Below are 19,936 nucleotides of genomic sequence, written 5' to 3' on the forward strand. Positions count from 1 at the left end.
CTATCATTAAATTCGATTTATTCCATGTAAAATGCATATGTGAATAAATGGGCAAATAATGTATGGATTCAGCAATCCGGCCCGCCAAGTACTTAATGTTCCTATATCCGGCCCGCCGACTGGAGAAGTTGCCCGCCCCTGCTCTAAATCGTTTCGACCCCTTCCTATCCTTCAATTTAATCTCAATATTATCTTGTTTTAAATTGATGAAATTATTGATAAACCAAACTGCACTGCATAGATGAAATCAAAATGATCGGATTCAATTATGGCTCTTCGCATACCTGTTCCCTTCACTGTGGAAATGATCCGATTTTTGTAAACAACATATCTGCAAGTGTAGCGAAATCGAGGTTGCTCGCTAATTTCTTGAGTTGTAATGAATCTGTTGAAGAGCTCTCGAAACCTATTGCATTTCAGTTCGAGCAATGTGCGCCACATTTCTTGGTGAGTATCACTAGACGAGGCAATCCGCTGGTAATATAACGCGTTATCGTACCGTAACGTTGAATGTTATAATCCAATGCAGCAAATGATCGTAGCGTCGCGATGATTCTATGTCAATGCCTACAATTGCTGCTTCAGAGCATGCTTATTGTTATGAACGATCATTGAGTTATGTTTGATGTATTGTGGTATTTCGCTGTATTGCCGTGGGAGTGCGGCATATGATCATGTCTTTTTCCACATATTTGTCGGTTAATTGAAGGTCACGCGTGTATAGCCTTTTTTTCTGATTCTATTGTAACATCGTAGCTTCCGTACTATAGTCTAAACTTTTGTCTCTTCCCGCCAACATATTTTCTGCATCTCATTTGGCCCGCCGGAAAAGATGATTGCCCAGTGCCCACCTGACCACCCATGGTCTAGACCAGTGGTTCCCAACCTTTTTCGACCCATCGCCCCCTTTTCTAGCTCAAGACCGATCATCGCCCCCCAAATTTTGTGTACCGAAAAATGGGCATGGGTAATTCCAGCCCAAATCAACCGAGGCAGATAACCACGTGTTTCAAAATAAACATCAAATGCAATTCCCAAGCAACAGATCAATTTCAAACTGAACAAAAGTTATTTCGCGGAAATACATCCAGCGGTTTAGGATTTATGGGGATTTGAAAAAGTGCACTTTTTGTGCTCAGTCAACCGTTAAGAGGTATCATTTTTTAGATCATAAACTTCAGAATTTTACTGTAAATTAGTCTTTCTCTGTGGCTTTAAATGGAGTACATTTTCAGAAAGTACATAGCCTAAAATCATTTTGAATATTTTTATTATGATATTAACCTAGCCGTTTGGGGTTGAAAGGGGGGCTAAAGGTAATGCTGGAGTAAAATCAGTCATGCGTGATGACTTTTTCCAGGCTGAATTGTGAAGAAAGGTATGCTTCAAATTTATTGAGTAAGGTATCATATGAAAGCTAAGAACGAGCACTGTCCAATAAAAGCAATGCCCATTGTGATTTCAAGGATCTAAGCTGCGTTATAACAAGAAAACTATATTCATATATTTCCCATGTGTCTAAAGGTATTTTGGGTTATATATTTTTTTATACACGTTGATATATTATAGATTAATACTTCATTAAGCATATGTAATAGCTTGGGGCAGGGCTTACTTTATATTCCAGCTTTTTATATTTCATATTTTGGAGAGTGGTGAATAGATTATTAATGTTCAAATAGTCGGGCGGTATCGCAGCTGTGCATGGTTGAAAAAGATAATTTTGATAACTGCGCAATGCACACATGATCTGGTTCCATAAGAATTATTCTTTTTAAGTGGCAAAGATTCATCTTGAAAGCTCAATGTCACATGTATGCGTCACCCGTCCAAGTGCATAACTGAAATTGTTTGCAAAATTGAGATTTGTGACTGGCATTGGTAGGGGCATGCGGTCAGAAGAGACAGTGCCTCATCAGTCATTCAAGCAAAACAAAACTTGAAACACGAAGTACATGTTCATGCTCATAGTCACCCACAAAGTTTTTGAATTATAATTGATAATTTTCAATAATTATCAATTTTCCAAGTCGATAACGTCTAATTTCCATTTTTCATATTCAAACACAGTAGTAAAATTTGCGGGTTGCGGGTCACGTTCTCCAACCTCATCATGAACCAGATAGATACATCAATCAGAAATCAGGCTGTGCCATCTCTGCATGGCATCAATGTAATATATCATGTATGCTGACAAGTTTATAATATATCCTGACTTGTACACTCAGTGTGATTACCATATTTGTTGGACCATTCAAGTTTCATTGTTTTCTATTAGTAAGGATCAAAATGACCAAATTACCTACGTACAGATGATTTTTAAACTAATGGAGACAAATGGTCGAGAATTGCGGTTTTAAAGATAATGTATAAGAATGACGAACTGTTCAAAGAGAATTGCCAATATCGTATCAACCACCCTGCCCAAGCCATATTTTATCCAAAATGACGTATCATTACAAAATTTGGTGTCAAATCAAAATACAATGACCTAGAAGCTTGATTGTATTGGTATTAGTTTGCCAAATGAGGCGCTATCTCGTGAGCTAGAATATAAATATATTTCACCAAATTGTGACAAGATGAAGATGGAATTTGGGAGCACATGCCTAATCAATTTCACCCTACGTTCAATTTGTGGCATTACAGCAACAAGTGACGTGCGAAGAAAAGTAACATAAAAGCGCAACAAAGTAGGCCTAATATAATTCTTTTTCTGATATTAACCAGTAGCTGGTAATTTAATCTAAGGATAGACGAGGTGCTCAAAGAAAGAACGGTTAGATATGAATTATGACACGAATTACAAAGCAATATTGTTGCTTTGTTTGTTTGTTTGCTTATTGCAATGTTATGTATAATATAGAACTAGGCACTTCCTTATATCTTTGACTGAATAATAGCTTGATTAAATGTTTGATATCACTTGCACCATGGATGGAAATGGACAGTGCTAGCTAATTAATATACTTTATCACGTAACCAGAAACCAAGCAGCTGTATAAATTATACCCCCCAAAATACCTTCAGACACGGGGGAAATATCATGACCTTAGTTTTCTTGCTATAACACTGCTTAGTTCCTTGAAATCACTATTGGGATTCCTATTACTGCATTGTATTTGTTCTTAGCTTTCATTTGATACCTTACTCAATAAATTTGAAGTATACCTTTTTTCACAATTCGGCCCAGAAAATTCCATCATGCATGACTGATTTCTTTGGGGCCAACCGTCTCTGCTCATTTGACCCATAAACTTTTGAAATATCCAGCATATTATTGTTCACATTCAAAGTTCACGTAACAGAGGTCTCAAAAACGTTGATTCACCCACGAAAACTCGCGCCCATCATGTATAAAGATCCATGCAAAATAAGTTGTTCAGAAATGCCATTTTGACATGGTGCAACGAACGCAAAAAGTGGTATTTTTCTCACTGCAATAAAATCTCAACGACTTATCCGATTTCGATAAAATCAAGTTTTTTCTGATCAGGAGATCACTGTCTCCCTTTGTGTGCGATTTGAATAAAATCCATGACCATAGGGTTATCTTTTGAAAAAATTTGGTTGATTTGGAATGACCCGCGCATACAAACTGTAATCACCGGCTGGTTGACTAAAAAAAAAGGTAAACTTTTCGGCTCGATGTCGAATTTGACACTTTTGCAACTAAATTTCCGAGGGTTGACTAAAAACAAACAGAAAAAAAGGTCAGCCGTTTTGGCGCGTCATTGCCCCCTTCGCTATTTTTGCCCCCTATCGCCCCCTTCGTCATTTTCGCCCCCCTAGACCGCCAAATCGCCCACGTTGGGAACCGCTGGTCTAGACTCTAGAGAACTGCTATTGTACTAAAAGCAAAGTGTATTTTATGCGTTCAGGAAATAAATTAAGCATTGTTGCCCTGGAGGGTCCAATTAGTTTTTATTGTTTGCTCACATTGCTGAATGCTGTAGTGGCGCTGGTATTGGATCATACTGTCCACAGAGATTGATAAATTTGGCTGGATAGTTTTGTTGAAGTCGCAATCGTATTTGTAATATATCTTAATATTTTCCAGCTCTGCCTCTGTGCCAGGACAAGTAAAAGATTTCTTTTATAAACCCAAGCCCAGAGATTCTCCACACTCGAGTATTCTTACTAAAAAGGAGACTAATCATCTTTATAAAATTCAATGTAAGTCAATTTTAATAGATGTTCTATTTACTCATTTGCAATAGAAAATTGATTCACACCTGGTTCATTGTGTATGATATATTAAATGTGTAGTAATTTGTATATATATAATATTTGTGCCGGTACTGGTATATAAGATGTTTTTCTTCCATTCATTCCGTTGGTTGTTTGCGAGATGTCCCTTTTGGCCATGATTCAATATGATAATTCGTTTATTCAATATTTGTTCCAGTGTAAATTAGATAAACAGCATGCATTCACTCTCGATACCGACTATGCTCACTCATATAATATACCAGCGTTTCCCAATCTTGGGGAAGTTCTTGAACCCCACCCAAGGCTATTCTATGCTGTCTGAAGGCCAAAGTATAATTGTCCACATAGCAGTCATCCATCTTATGTTGACCCCTAGCACCCTATGATACAAAGGCTTGCCATGACAACATGGAGTGATTGAATCATGTATTAAAATGACTACCTGATATTCAAAGACGACACGCGTATGATTTTTGTGTGGACTTTCCATTCCATTGTAACGAATCTGAAATCAACAAAAACTTCATAATAGTGTAAGCTTCCAACCCTGGTACGAGGCATGTCTAGTAGGATTACAAATTGCTATGTTCAACGGTTGCAATCGCAACATGAATTGTAGGTTCCATTTGACTGAAGTCTACTCCGGCGACCATGGTGGTTTATCTAGAAACTGCATTACCACCCGACCTGTGTCTTACCGACTACTCAGAACAATATAATTCATTATAATGAAGACTGATCTGTGGAAGGATCATAGTAGTAGCGGAACCATAATGAACAGTAAACATCAACAACCACCTAGTTTAGCCATTAGTCTGGATGCGATTGTAGCAATGTAGGGAGTATTGAAATCTTACTTACAGCCATGTAATCTTTTTTCAGTCCACAGTGTCAAACCAGGTGCTCTTGAAGACTATAAAGCAATCTGGTGAGAGAATTTGCTAGCAGCGTTGAGTTGGACATACATCTATTGTTTTATGACCTCATGTTGAACCTCTTTGTTCATTTTATACACCCTAGTTACAATCTTACAATGAAGCCTTCTCTCTCTGTGAAGCTAATGATTCGCTCATTCTTTTCCAGCAATGAGATATTGCCAAAGATAACAGCAGATCCTGATCTGCCAGTAGAGAACATTGGTAGCTGGTCCTGTTGGTATGGAGACCAGGATCAAGTTGGTAGGTATTCCGATTTTCCATCATTAGTTTTACAATGTAGTCAAAGAAAGCAGACCGTATCGAATTTGTATGCATAATATATATACCGCATTGCACAGCTCCTCCCTCACACTGATGAAACTAAATCTTCCTCTGGAACCCCAACTACACTAATATATTTGTTTAAAATGATATTAATAATTTATTTATTGATTGATTTACTCAGACTTGAACCAACATGCAATGGACGGTATTGTGATAAAGTTGTGTCCATATAATTGGTGTTGTACATGCTAATGTTGGTATCATAAAGATTTGTGGGTCAGGGGTCACCAACACGTGGCCCGCGAGGTCATGTTTTGCGGCCGGCGATCTGATTTGAGATTTCGGAAGAGCGCTTAGTAAAGCATTTTGATAGGTTGAAATATTTCAGTTTCAAAACAGTGTTGTTGTTCAAAATATAGCTATTCTCCTGTGCCCAACATCAGTATTCCTTACTAGCTGTGGGCATGAATGAGCATTTTACCTTGCAAAGTGACTTGGGGCTTCTCTACAAGATCAAGCTTTACGAGGAAATAGTCCTTCAGATAGTACCGTGACTCTCTAACCCCAAAATGGATTCATTAGTCATTGAAAAGCGCTGTCAGGTATCGCAGCACATAGTTCAAAATAAGATGTAAGTGTTGATCATGTTATTTTGTTGAATTTGTACTTACATTATATAAAATTATTTATTTTGTGGTAACTATGTCTGTTGAAGAGCACAGTGCTGTACTTGCATAAAGTTTTAAAAACATGGTTGTTGGACGGTGTGAACTATATTGGCTCGATAGTGCATTCTTGTGGCCTGCGGCCGCTATGATATTCGAGAAGTGGCCCTTGATCCGTTTTGAGTTGGCGACCACTGACCAGTGTTGGAATGACTCGAGTCAGACTCGAGTCACCTTTCTCGTATGACTTGACTCGAGTCACTTTGCTAAAATGACTTGACTTGACTTGACTCGGCGTATCAGAAATGTGGATTGACTCGTGACTCGGAGCATAATTCACGAGTCAATTTCAAGTCATTAAGTAATCGGTGTCGATAAAAATCACTGTATCTTGCATATGGCCGGATTGTTCGCGAAACGCTAGTGTAACCCGTGAGAGTGACCAATCATTCAATGGTCGTGCGTTTTACTGAACCTCCATTGTTCTCTCACAAATAAATTGACCGCAAACGAAGTGATCAAAGGTTACAGGCCTTACAGCTTACGTTGTCGTAAACTAGTATAGTAAAGTAATTTAATAGCAAAATGTCTATTTCTGTTCTCCGTTCTTACCTTAACCAAACTCGGAACCTCTTGTTTTACTGAAATTGAATTCGAATATAGTTTGTTTAGTCCTCGACCATTGACGCAGGCTCGAATTGTATCATATCAATTTGTAAAAGGGTAATGTATTACATCTTATGAATTCGTTTCTCTATTCTCTATTTTGGTTGGTAACTATAGACTAAAGCTATGCAATTACTAACGCAGTTTAGCAGTTCTTCGTATATGTGTGCGATACAGCGCCTTCTTGCGTGTATATTTAACTCTATATTCTTTAATCGGTTCAGAATCCAAGACCACTAAATCTGTATTTCAGACAGCTAGCAAAATGCAATCACGTAATCATGCCTCATACTTCGAAAAGGCAACTTGACTTGAATTGTGACTTGACTGGTGACTTGACTTGACTCGAGTCACCTCCAAAAATCGAGCGACTTGACTTGACTCGAGTCACCTTCGAAAGTCGATTGACTTGACTTGACTTGAGTCAAAATGTGCAATGACTCGTGACTCGAAGGTAGTGACTTGATCCCAACACTGCCACTGACTATGTAGAACTAGCAGTAATATCAAGCAATCAACTCCGGGACATGGTTTGGTTTCCGTTAATTTCAAAAGACTACCATTTACTGCTGGCTCAGTGACATTCTTGCACTTTGATACCATGTGGCTATTGCTCCGAAGGCAATTGTTCATTCTGGGTTGAGGACAAAATGGCCTGCGATAGTATGTTCATGAAGCGTATTTATGTCCGAGCTATTGTGTTCCCTTATGTTGCTATTGCACAGGTTATTTTTGTATCTGAAGATAAAGTGGATTTAGAGTGTAGACTGTGTTTATGAAGGTCGATGTACGGTAATGCATATGGATAAACCATTCTTGCGATATACTCAAGTCATATTTCTTGAAAAATTTCCCATGCCCCGTCAAGTTTTTACTTTTGAAACGTGGTTTCACCTCCATTTTTGCATCACAATAGATCCAAGATTCTCATCTATCGCATCATTGTGGAAATCACTTTTCCACGCTGAATGTACATCCAGGCGACAACAATTAGGGATAAGTGTTGCTCTTTCCCCATGCAGTTCACTTGTGGCGATACAGCGGCGGCTTTGACGCGATCGGCGAAGCGAACCAGAAGATGAGCAACCTGAAATGGTACCGGGAAATGCGGCAGAAGAGAAGCCACATGCTGCTGGCTCGCAGAAATCAGCTGCTGTTCGAATTCTCGTTTTGGAACTCGCCAGATCCCAGGCCCGGTCCCAATATATACGAGCTCCGTTCCTACCAACTGAAGGTATGTGCGTTTCTTCGCTGTGGATGTGATGTGTAATTTTGGATGCGCATTACTTTTACAGCCTGGCACTTTGATCGAGTGGGCAAACAATTGGTGAGTATGAGTAGTACCTGCTGATCAATCATGCTACAGTTGCTATGAGTGTAACATTTCAGTCTGGCCAACATCAATGTTGAATGTCTTCCGACATGTATTACACTGTGTGGTATGCTACAGGTCTATCCACCAGGGTTGTAATGACTCGACTCTAGTCCGATTCAAGTCGCGATTTTCTGATGACTTGTCTTGAGTCGAGTCATTTTTTCAAAATACGGAATTGATTCGACTCGAGTTAATCTGTGTATTGACTCGACACTCAAACAGCCCAGACCTACATTTCATTGTAATTTTGAAGAATAGTAAAGTAACCACACTACTGGTATTTTGTCTATTGGTACCGGTACTTGAAAATGCGACCATTAACTGTTAAAAGTGGGGAAAGTTAGTATATCATAATTGCCAACCATTCAATATCACAAAACAGAGTTATAAAAAGTGGGTTTAACAAGACTTTAACTCGAAACTGAGCAGTCACCGTTATGACTTTGACCCGGACTCAAGTCATAGTACCATGACTCGGACTCGATACTCCGCCTGATGTCCTGGACTCGGACTTGACTTGGTGGTGAATTGAAAATGACTCGGCTTGACTCAAGTCAAAACTATAAAAGTGGGATTGACTTGTGACTCGGACCCCTATGACTTGGTTACAACCCTGCTTTCTGTTGAGGTTCCCGATCATCACCTCTCATGTTCTATGCCAGACCTGGGCAAAGTGCTGCCCGCGGGCCAAATGCGGCCCGCAAAGCTATTCTGTGCGGCCCGCGAAAGGTTATTTGGAATTCAAAACATGAAACTTGCTTTCTGAATGACTAAAACCATAGGCTGTATCAACTGAGCAGGAAATTCGTTTATTTTGAAGCCTGTTCAGTGTTCAGTAATATGCCACGATTACGCTGTCTATACGTACATCGCATGCGTAATCCAGATTCAAAATAAAGGCAATATGGCAAAGCATGAGTAGCAAGTAAAGTCACAATAAATCACTCTTCTTTATTTCCATCACCTTCTTTGTTTTCATTTTCAGATTTCGATTTGTGCGATATGTGTTTCAAAGTGCTACGTGATACGTTTCCAAATCCCTAATTCGTAAAACAAGTCAATTAGTGCTCGCGATTACTATATGACTCATCATATCTATCACCCATAAAGGATGAAGGGGCATGTCAAAAAAGAAAGCCTAAAACTGAAATTCAAAGAAGGTTTAGAGCGCTAAATATTTGTAAACTGGAGTCATGGGTAAACCCGTCCTTTTAGTTTTTGCCGAGGATGTCGGCGACATTAGGGATTTTAATTAAAGTGGGTTTTATGACAAAAACATGAAACATAATTTTTGAAAAACTACAAGCTTCACTCAACATCAAGGCTATTTAAGCTGCACACTGCTCGGAAGGCAGCGACCAAGACAATTAGCTTTGTACTATCGCATACACATTTCAGTGCAGTGGTTCTAGAAGTGGGGAGCATGAAAGCATTTGAAGGGGCGCGATGCCGCAGTTTAATGATTTTTTTCGCGCTCCGCGCGATCTACCTCCAACTTATACTTGTTACTCTGTGTTTTGTCCGACTTTTATGTTTCGTAATTCTCTCATCAACAGCCATATCGCTCCATGCCATCCAACTATCCGTTAGGATTGCTAGCATTCTGGTTGCACATTTTAATAATTTGTGATATCATGATAAGTGGCACGAAATTTTTCCCTATCATAAGGGGAGGCGTGCCTAATTTTTTTTTGAGAACCACTGTTCTAGTCTTGATAGAATAACGTGGATACTGGTTTAAAGAGAGTTGAAAATATATCGTGTTTAACATTGTTTCTAATCATGGCGGCAAATACATATTTTTTTAATTAACCGTCACTTTCTCATTGCCTTACATCAACACATTCCCTGAGCAGCATATATGAACAATGTAATTTAGAAATAATAATAAAACACACTGGAGAATACAGCTACAATTTTTCACTCGACCCGCCAACGTATTTTTTGCTTCTCATTTGGCCAGCGGAGGAAAATAATTGCCCACCCCTGTTCTATACGCTACTTTGCAGCAGCTGGCTGGGCAATGTTATGCTCTCTCTTGGTGCATATTGAGTTTGTTTGGTGCATCGCGTTTTTGTGGAAATATGTAACATGCTGTGAGTGTTTTCTCTCAAACCAAGTCTCCGGACTAAGAAAATTTGCTAAGGAGTGTGTTATCCTCGTTTTTCTTATCAGGGCTAGAGGTATCGGCAACAGGCAGACGAATAACGAAGCCGTCGCTGGATTTTTCAGCGAGATTGGTGACCTGAACGTCGTTCATCATCTTTGGGGTGAGACCTTTCAACGATTTGCTCTTTCCTTTTTTTAGATGCACACCTAAATATAAAATAGATCAGTAATAAAGTAGTTTGAAGTAGGTTTCCCTTTGTCCCACTGGTCCTTCTGACTGCAAAATCTGTTACGATTGAAGTGCTTCTTTGTTCTGATAAGTCTATGTGTATCTGACTCGCAATAAATTTCCACGTCTCTACAATTGAGAATCTTTTCGTCACTTTCAGGGAATTTGTTTTGATGATTACATACCACTATCCTGTGTTAACGCAATATGCAATGGCTACCGTGGTTCTTGTCCTTTTTATAAGCACACGGCTTGCTCAACAGTTTTTGAAGGCTCGGGGCTGTTGTCTCCCTGTTACTTGCTACTTCCAATTTTCGTCGATATTTTATAGATTGATCAACTCCAATAATAATCATTCCATGTGAGTCACGATGTTCCATTGAAACGTTTTGATGGTGATTACAGTTTTTTTTTTTAAATAATACATGTCTGCGATACGATATTGCAAATCACAATTCTTATCTGCCGAGTTGTTAACCCCATTTCTATCATGACCAAGTTGATTCCACTTGAGTACATCAGTGACTATTCTAGGCACAGACAATTTGGTTTCCAACAATACTTGTTGTGGGGCTTTCGAGAATCCTGCATCGACAAATTTTGATGAGTTCAGTCGGATAAATCTTTAGATTTCAATCGCTCATGCTGCACCGAGTTACATGATGATATTTTTTTGCAATATCATCTAAATTGTTGATTTTTTTATTGTCGAGAACCGACGTTGGATTTGTGTACTCGAGTTGAGTACCGACATTCGATTTATTCGAGTAACGAAACTACAATGTGCCTTTTCAGTCCATAAATTATTAATTTGCTGACGAGCGTTTTACTCGAGGTTGCGTTTATTCACAGAACGGATGTGGTCAAAGTAGTCAGCTTTGATATTCAAGTGTAAGTAGTAGTAACGTGTGATGGGATCGTATTTAAAAATGAAAAATATCTGTGTGGTATTCCGCTTAACCAACAAAAATGAATGCAGAATATACTTTGAAGGTGCATGGTTGAAATTGGATTTTTAAATTGGGCTTCAATGTGCCACGAATTATCCAGTTTATAAACCCATAATTGATATAATTATTTTGTAGCCGTCCACTGTAAATACTATTATTAGAAAACAGAAATTTCAAAATAGAGAATTTTTCGAATCAAAACTTTATAACTTTAATAGCTTCACTTCTGCATTTAAAATTTGGTGTTTTTTTGTTTTTGAATTCTTGTTTCATTTACTCAGAATCGATAGAAATTGGACAAATAAGAGGGTATGTATTGCAAATCTCAAAAAATTTGCTAAAGTTTAATAGAATTAGCCACGAATAAGGTGGCAAAACCTAACTGATTACTAGGGCAAGTTTTTGTTGCAGTCAAATCCCAGGAAAGCTGCACTTATTTTTCACAAAAGTTGCTATTAATTTTCACAAAAATTGCACACCAAAAAGTTGCATTTATGGACAAGCTTCTTGAAATTATTAGGGTATGAGACACTCGAATCGGTCCGTGTCCAAGGCACTGTAGCAAATCTCAATGTTGGCGACTTCAACAAAATCGATAGCGCGAAAAAATTGACCCAGTGAAAATATAATTTCGACGGTCTAGCCTGAATGTACGTCAAGCCAGAAAAGACCTCAAATTTAAACGATGGTGAAATAACCAAGCGATCTATTTACATATAGTGCCACAAATATTGCCAGTAAAATGTTGGTTGCATAAAAAAATCGAAAAAAACTTGCAAAAATTCGCATGAAAAATCGAAAAGGTTGCAAAGAGTTGCGTGAAAAAAAATGAAGAAAAGTTGCAATACAAGATTCCTCCAAACAGCTCAAAACAACATACTACATAACTTCCGAGTATTAGGAAGCTGCCGATAGTTGTAAAAAAAGTTGCAAAAGTTGCAAAACTCGCCCTACTGATTACTCCGAAAAACTTACTTACCTCTGATTATGCATGGCAGTATTGATCGGGTCGCAGCATGGTTTTAAACCACAATAAAATAGTCATCGTCAAGAAATACAAAATTATTTGTTATCACATGGAACTAGGTCTATTTCCGTTGTGGATACAAATGGATACATACTTGAACTTCCGAGTCATCATTACTGGTATGGTGTCATGACAGGCGGCACTCGAACACTCGATTCGACTCGGAACTTCATATCGGACTGGGAAGCGAGTGTCTGGTTGATTTGATTCCGAGTCGAGACTCAGGCGGTGGAAATGCAGCATTGAAAGTATATTTTCCGTTGACAATATATTACTCTCGACTCGAATCATTGCAATTGATGCTCGGATCGCTGTGACCAGCCCTCATAATAACTATTAAAGCTTTGCGTCGTTGTTTTTCCAGCGTACGAGAGCCTGGAACATCGCAAACAAACGCGAGGGAAGGCATGGTTTTCCGACGGATGGGACAATGTCGTTTATTATACAGGTACTACTGCTTCATATCGAACGTACGGGTAGCGAGTGGGTTACATTCTCTCTTTTTTTCACAGTTCCGCTTATTCAGGAAATGAAAGCTCAAATCATGATACCGCTCCCGCACTCGCCGTTGCAGTGAATTCAACTCCCGCCATGTTCGGTGTCATGTCGGCGTGTTTCCGCAACTATGTATAATCGTATATTGCTTGTCTACTGGATTTATCAAGCGGAGCTTTATCACTTTTTCGTGCGCTGACTTGTGTCGTTTGTCTTTATTTAAAAAATCTATCTTTGGCGCTGGGCTATTTTCCTTAGATTTTCTAGACTTTGAAACTCCTTCTACGGAGGAATATGAAATACAAATTCGGTCCGAGTCGTTGTATTGAGTGACGTCACTTCTCTGCTAGTCGATAGATCAGTAGTTAACCTTTACTTAACATGGGGATCACTTATCTTGAACTGCAAGCCTTCGTATCTTATCGTTGAGTCGAGGCGTAACAGCGTGATACCAGTTGCTTAATAAGGTTATATATATTGGAGATTAAATTGCTATTTCAGAAGGACGGGGTTCCGATTTCGGACCCGAAAATACCCCTTGACTACTGGTCGGGCAATTTTCCTGCAACCAACGATGGCTAGATGCGAAAGGGGATCTGGGGGGGCGGATCCCCGAAAAACTGCGAATACATACTTATTGGAGGCCCCCCGAAGTCTTGCCCAGCGCCTTCCAATCGTAGGGCCACCACTGTGCCTATCCTGACCAACGTAATGCGTAACTAATCTATGTAAGGTGTAAGCCAAAGGAGTCTAAACGTTTATCGGTGCGGGTCAAATACTCGGTCCTCGCCGTTGCCTGTATAGGTGACATATTTACATATGTAAGAGTATATCGCGCATCAGTCTTACTATGTTTACTGTAAATGCCAACACTGAGCGTAGGCTACTCCTACAGATGGTGAGTGGTTAGCCTACGAAGTTCAAGTTTATTCATAGAGTTTCTTCATTTAGAAAATCGCAAGACTGCGATACAATGGAAGATAGGAAGGTGCCGAAACGACTTGGAGTAGTCTTTGAGATCAGACATCCACCTGGGCCTAGACCAGGGGTCTCAAACACGCTGGCAGCAGGCGACCCGCGAGAACATTTAGTGCGGCCCGCGAAGGTCTTTGAGGTTTCACGTGTTCGGCAATATATACAAGTGCCTTATATATTTTTTATACTTGAGGATTTAAAGTTTACTCTAAAACTACTACAAAACCTGAAATCGCAACAAACTTCGCTACCGCATCACTTTTAAAAATCCACCATGCGATAGAAGATCATCTGTTACGTCACATTTCTGGTTCACGATGATAAAACATGACCCGTTGATAATAATTCGTGACTGAAGATTGTGATTTGGTTTGGTGCGAGCTTTCGTAAACTTACTCGATTTCGGATCGACTAAGTAATAAACTAAAAATGAGTCAGGTCAAACGTTAAAATCAGAGAAGGACTTGCGTCTCGGAACAGTGACTTGGTAATCCTACGGACACAAGGACACAACAATCTATGAAACTGTCATCGGGAATCGCAATATATCAAAAGGTCGGAGCTTGCGTTGCGTAGGGTATATATAGTTGTCTAATCAGGTCAGTATGGAAACCATTGGCGTTCTGTGGCCCCCGTGACATAGATTGGTTACATCCTTGGTGTTATTTGTTATTATCGGGAGGCGAGTAAGGTAGTGGTCCTACGCTTCACAGCTGTAACACCAATGGATTCTTCGGCGATTGGACATTTCTATTCCAGGGGTTCTTTATCAGGGGTCCATAGACGCCATCGGGGTACGAAGCACCACATCAAGGGGTATGAGATGGATTGTGGAATACGCCTATACGATGTGGAATATTTTCGGGACCAATTTATTCAACTGGAAAACATTCTTCGCGCTACGCGCGATTATATATGAATGGGCTTTCTGATTTTATTGTGTACCATCAGAAATTGTGTTGAAAATGGACAGGGGATACGATCTTATTGAAAGCACAAGGGGTATGATCGCTAAAAGGTTAATGAACAAAGCTGTTACTAAGGCACAATTATGATTATATATTCAAGTTGTTATTGATCTGCTCATAATAATCGAAGTAAATCTAACGCAGATTTAATTTGACTTTGGCAATGACACTGACAAGAGCCTATACCAGGGGTGGCCAACCTTTTCGCAATTCACTGCCGCATTTCGATCAGTCAGGTAGCCTACGGCCGCATGCCAGGGCGAATTGTTTGTAATGAACAAACTGGACGCCAAATATCCATTTCAAACTGTCCATATTCATGTTCGGTGAGCTCCAGACTGCAGCGACTTACTATACGCACTGAAATCGCGAGTGGTCAGTGGTCATGTTATGAATAGATTCTTGGATCCGTCATGGCTCGAATGAATTTTATCATTATTATTAGAAGTTTCATATATTACTACCGAAATTTTATCCTTTCTCAGCGTATGTGATCAGATCCCCGGTAGAGTTGATGGAGGGTGTGTTTTCGAAAATTTGGGGAAAGTTATAAATGATGACGTATCTTCGGTTGGGCCAATTGTAATAAGTCACTCTGTTGCATGCTGTTATTTTTTGACATCCCATCCGGATCGTCGTTATAGTGGACGTAGCCTAATTTAAATCGCCAAGACGCACTAGAAACAATTTTTTTTCGTGAGGAAGACACGATTCCAAGTCGGTATTTCTATATGGGACACATCATTTTTCTCTGCTGTTCACATCTGTACTGCGGTGCTTGGATTGCACAAAGGGCGCCACTACATTAACATCGAACAATGAAGTCGCGTTGAATCGTGCGCGGCGCGAAGAAAGTTTCAAGGTTGATTAAATTCTCTCAATTCGTAAATTCAATTTTCATGTCGCCGGCCGCCGACACATACTGATTGCATTACGTGTCGTCCACGCCCGCACATATTTCCTTCTACGGCCGCAGGTTGGCCACCCCTGGCCTAAACTTATCACGACTATATCAGACACCCGGATTAGCCTACACCCAAGACCGTAACTGCCGCACCCCAAACCCTCCAATTGGGGGGAGGGGCGAGCTCAAAGGGGGCCCAAAATTATTTCGTAAAATTAGCATAAACTATGGGTTTTTTGAAAATTTATGCAAATTAAAAAGAAAATTTCGCGCTGCACGCGATTTAATGTCACCAATTATCTGAATTATTGGGTATAGGCTACTCCCCCCCCCCAAAAAAAAAAGAAAAATACGCATGATTTATGCAAATGGCCATTACGGCGTCGATCATTACCGTGCCACGACGTACCAAGATGTACACCCATACAGTTTTAGGCCATATAATATACCACTCAAAGAAGTGTGCCAGAACGATCAGCGGCGTGAAAACCTTTGCCGAAAAGGACTGCCCGTATGCTGACCGAAAACTTCAATTATACATAGGCCTATATGTTTAATTGTCCAATGTCCATAGGCGCTTGAATGGCTGACGCCGAATGTTCCTGTCTGGCAATCTGAACCCCACAAGACAAATGCCTACCGCAAGGAAAATTTACTTGCCAGTGAAGAAATACCACAATTGACCCACTGCAAAAACTTCAACATCGGATCATCCGTATCATTGCCGAAGCCCCACGGGGGCCTGGATGTGCAACTGATAAATCGCTTCTCAAAAGATTTGGTGTTCTAAACTTAGAAGATATGAGGAAGCTAGAAATTGCCAAGTTTATGTATCAGTTCCATTGCGGTCAATGTCCCTCAAATTTCAAGGACTACTTCACCTCGGAGACAAAAGCGCACAAATACAGCACACGCGCGTCAACGAAGAACAACTACCATATGATCAGGACTGAATACAAGAAAACGCATTGCTCTATCAAGTATGCTGGACCCCAATTGTGGAACAGCATCTCGCCGGCTATCCGACAGTCGTCGAGCATGTCCGCATTCAAGTCGAAATACAAGCAATTTGTTCTAAATCAATACTATAGCTGCTCTTCAGGATTACCGGACCACGACCTAACTTCGACCTCGCCCTCCACCACATGCCACCCCATTTTGTCGCCTGCGTCTTATATTCTCTGCATTACTTTTCATTCAGTGAGCATGCCTCTTATTTACTTCGCCTAGGCTGAGGTGGGTGTCTGATCTTAATGGCTACTCCAAGTTGTTTCGACACCTTCCTATCTTTTCATTGAATCGCAGTCTTGTGATGTTTTGAAACGATGAAAATATTAATAAACCTGACTGACTGACTGATACCAATTTGCAATATGTGTCTTCTAGTTCAATATCTTTTGACATAGTAGACAGGAGGTCATGAAGAAATATCATCTAACAAAGTTTTTATACCGCCCGAATATGTTTATTTATTATTATTTACGGGCCCCACAGTTTCCAAGACACCTTATTCTGCTCTACCGGTAAATCTGATTACGTGAGCGAGGAGGATAAAAAATTGATAGTAACATATATGCAATTCCCGATCATATTGACCGATTCAATCATGAATTGTTGAAAATTTTCACGCTACGCGCGCGTTTAGGTCAAGCAACGGGCCTTACTAAACAGTACAATAAATGTCGGTGATAAGTCGCGGCAAACACGACTAACCTCTGATGGGGGGTCTGGGGGGCTTCGCTCCCCAGAAGTTGGGTTTATCACTCTATGGGGGGCCCAGACCAACGTTTTGGGGGGCTGACGAAGTGCTGTTATGGTCCTACCTACACCGCTCACATTCTCTGATATCAGATCAATCGTTAGTAAATTCTAGAATATTCCACAAAAAATTGTGGCACGACAGAGGTCCACTAGCTGCAATATTATAACCCGACAGCTTTTACGATGTCATGATGCGTCATCTCGGATGACGTCTTTAACTCATTATTCAAAAAAATTATGCCCGGCACAAAAACTATTTTTATCCAAATATTTGAAAATGTGATTTTTCTGTGCCAAGCGTGAATAGTACAATAGTAAATTACATTTTCACGATGTTTGTGGAATGCCTGTCTGCAAGGTCCCGTCAGATAAGGCTTACTTGGAAATTACATATTGAATACCACTATTGTTGATGCTGCGGCCCGCGGCGTCATCAAAAACTAGCAAATTGGCCTGCGAGCATTTGAGTTTGAGACCTCTGGCCTAGACGATGTAAATAGGAGGCATGCACACTGAATGAAAGTAAAAGGAGATGATATAAAGGATGAGAGATAAAATCAGGTGGCATGTGAGGGAAGGAGGCGAGATCGATATGTCACGTCGTGGTCCGGTAAATGTTGACGGCTGACTAGTATTTATTCAAAATAGATTGCTTGTATTTCGACTTGAATGTGGGCATGCTCGACGACTGTCGGATAGCCGGCGAGATGCTGTTCCACAATTGGGGTCCGGCATACTTGATCTTTCGCGTCGACCATATGATACTTGAACGAAGACAATGTGCGTGTGTTGTACTTATGTGCTTTTGATACGGAGGTATAGAAGTCATTGAAATTTTCGGGGCAGTGGCCACAATGTAACTAATACATAAACTTGGCGATTTCTAGTTTCCTCATATTTTTATGTTTAGGACACCGAATCTTTTGAGTAACGATTTTTTGGACGCGCAACCTGGTTCCAAGGGGGCCCTGGCTATGATGCGGAGGACCTGATGTTGAAGTTTTTGCAGTGGTTTGAGTGCGCTAACACTGGCAGCTCCCCAGCAGATGATGCCACATTGTAATTTCGATTGGAATTAAGATTTAAAGAATAAGGTCTAGTCCAGTGGTTCTCAACCGGGGGTCCGCGGACCCCTGGGGGTCCGCGAAGCAATTTCAGGGGGTCCGCGAAACCTCTAAATTTACAAAATGATTGATAACCTAATTTTTATTTTGTTTTTAAATTATAGGAAGCATAAGGCAGTTTTCCTCCACAGCTGGTAAAACCTCCTTACTCACATCATCAGAATAATCTTCTGACATGAAATATCTTACTGTGAACATTCATTTTTATTGCCAAATTGCCAATAACCTACTGATTCAAACATATTGCTGTTTAGAGACGTTTTGTTGGGATTTGTGGAAAAAAATAAAAATATGGAGATAGTAATGTCAACCAGGTTGACTTCGTAAATGTTTGAGAAACCTTTCCGATTTAAAGTTGTCGGTGTCAACAAATTAGGGAACAGTCGTATAAAATAAAAACTCCTGAAGTAGTTTTCATATTTTTATTCTAATGGAGGGATTGAAACCTCGCCATGAAATCCATTTATCCTGTGAAATACATAACCACTTGCAGTGACTTGAAAAGCCCAGAAATGACAGTGGGTCGATCTGAATGTTTACGGCAAAAGAACCGATGGAAGCCTGGAAGATAAATAAACTGAGAGAGTGCAAGAGAATTTAACCATGAAAAAATACATCGAACTGCGTGAAATATATCCTGCCGTGGAGCACAAAGCCCTAAAATAGGCTATAAGCACCAACGCCGTGTGTTGTAAATGTAATATGAATAATATTATTAACATAACCACTATTCCAGAATAACTTCAAGATGATATGATAGATAAAAATGAGTAGGCAGGTCGTGATATGTTCATTAAAAATATGTTTCTTCATCCTGGTGCCATAAATGTTGCGAGCACACTAAAAGTGTCGTCGGAAGCGTTACTCGTTAATACTACATTAGCCTCCATCTATCTTTGTGGAAAGGGATTCTCGGCATTCGTTCATATCACCACTTACTTCAAGAAATACCGCTGCAAAATTAGCTTCGAAATAATAAAAGTCTACCCAATTTCTACATATATAGTATGGTGTTATTTTCGAGAAAGGTCATTTTGTTGCTGTTTATCACAAGCCTACAGTTCATATTTGCAAAAGACAGATGACGGTCGCACCATAATTGTGCCAAATTTGAACTAAAACTTTAGGGGGTCCGCGAAGGTCCGTCACGGTGAAAAGGGGTCCGCGAAGCCAAAAAGGTTGAGAACCACTGGTCTAGTCGCACCTATGGTCTATACCGGATTTTCACTTGCGTGACAAAAGTAATGAATCCGAATGATGATGAAAATTTTGAT

At 40.0% G+C, this 19,936-nt stretch overlaps 1 protein-coding gene across 1 annotated transcript; it reads left to right on the forward strand.

Moving 5' to 3' along the window:
* The first annotated feature begins 300 nt into the window (after nucleotides 1-300).
* Nucleotides 301-13,255, forward strand: LOC145450325 (protein NipSnap homolog 1-like). Its single transcript, XM_080328840.1, has 9 exons — nucleotides 301-447; nucleotides 4,061-4,176; nucleotides 5,095-5,140; nucleotides 5,296-5,390; nucleotides 7,768-7,979; nucleotides 8,041-8,072; nucleotides 10,296-10,390; nucleotides 12,800-12,883; nucleotides 12,948-13,255. Exons 1-9 carry the CDS (start codon nucleotides 380-382, stop codon nucleotides 13,010-13,012), a joined length of 813 nt encoding a protein of 270 aa, XP_080184966.1. The 5' UTR covers nucleotides 301-379; the 3' UTR covers nucleotides 13,013-13,255.
* The last annotated feature ends 6,681 nt before the right edge of the window (nucleotides 13,256-19,936 follow it).

Source organism: Botryllus schlosseri, chromosome 11 (assembly GCF_051294905.1).
Source record: "Botryllus schlosseri isolate E-star chromosome 11, Bs_hap1, whole genome shotgun sequence".
In the NCBI taxonomy this organism is placed as follows: domain Eukaryota; kingdom Metazoa; phylum Chordata; class Ascidiacea; order Stolidobranchia; family Styelidae; genus Botryllus; species Botryllus schlosseri.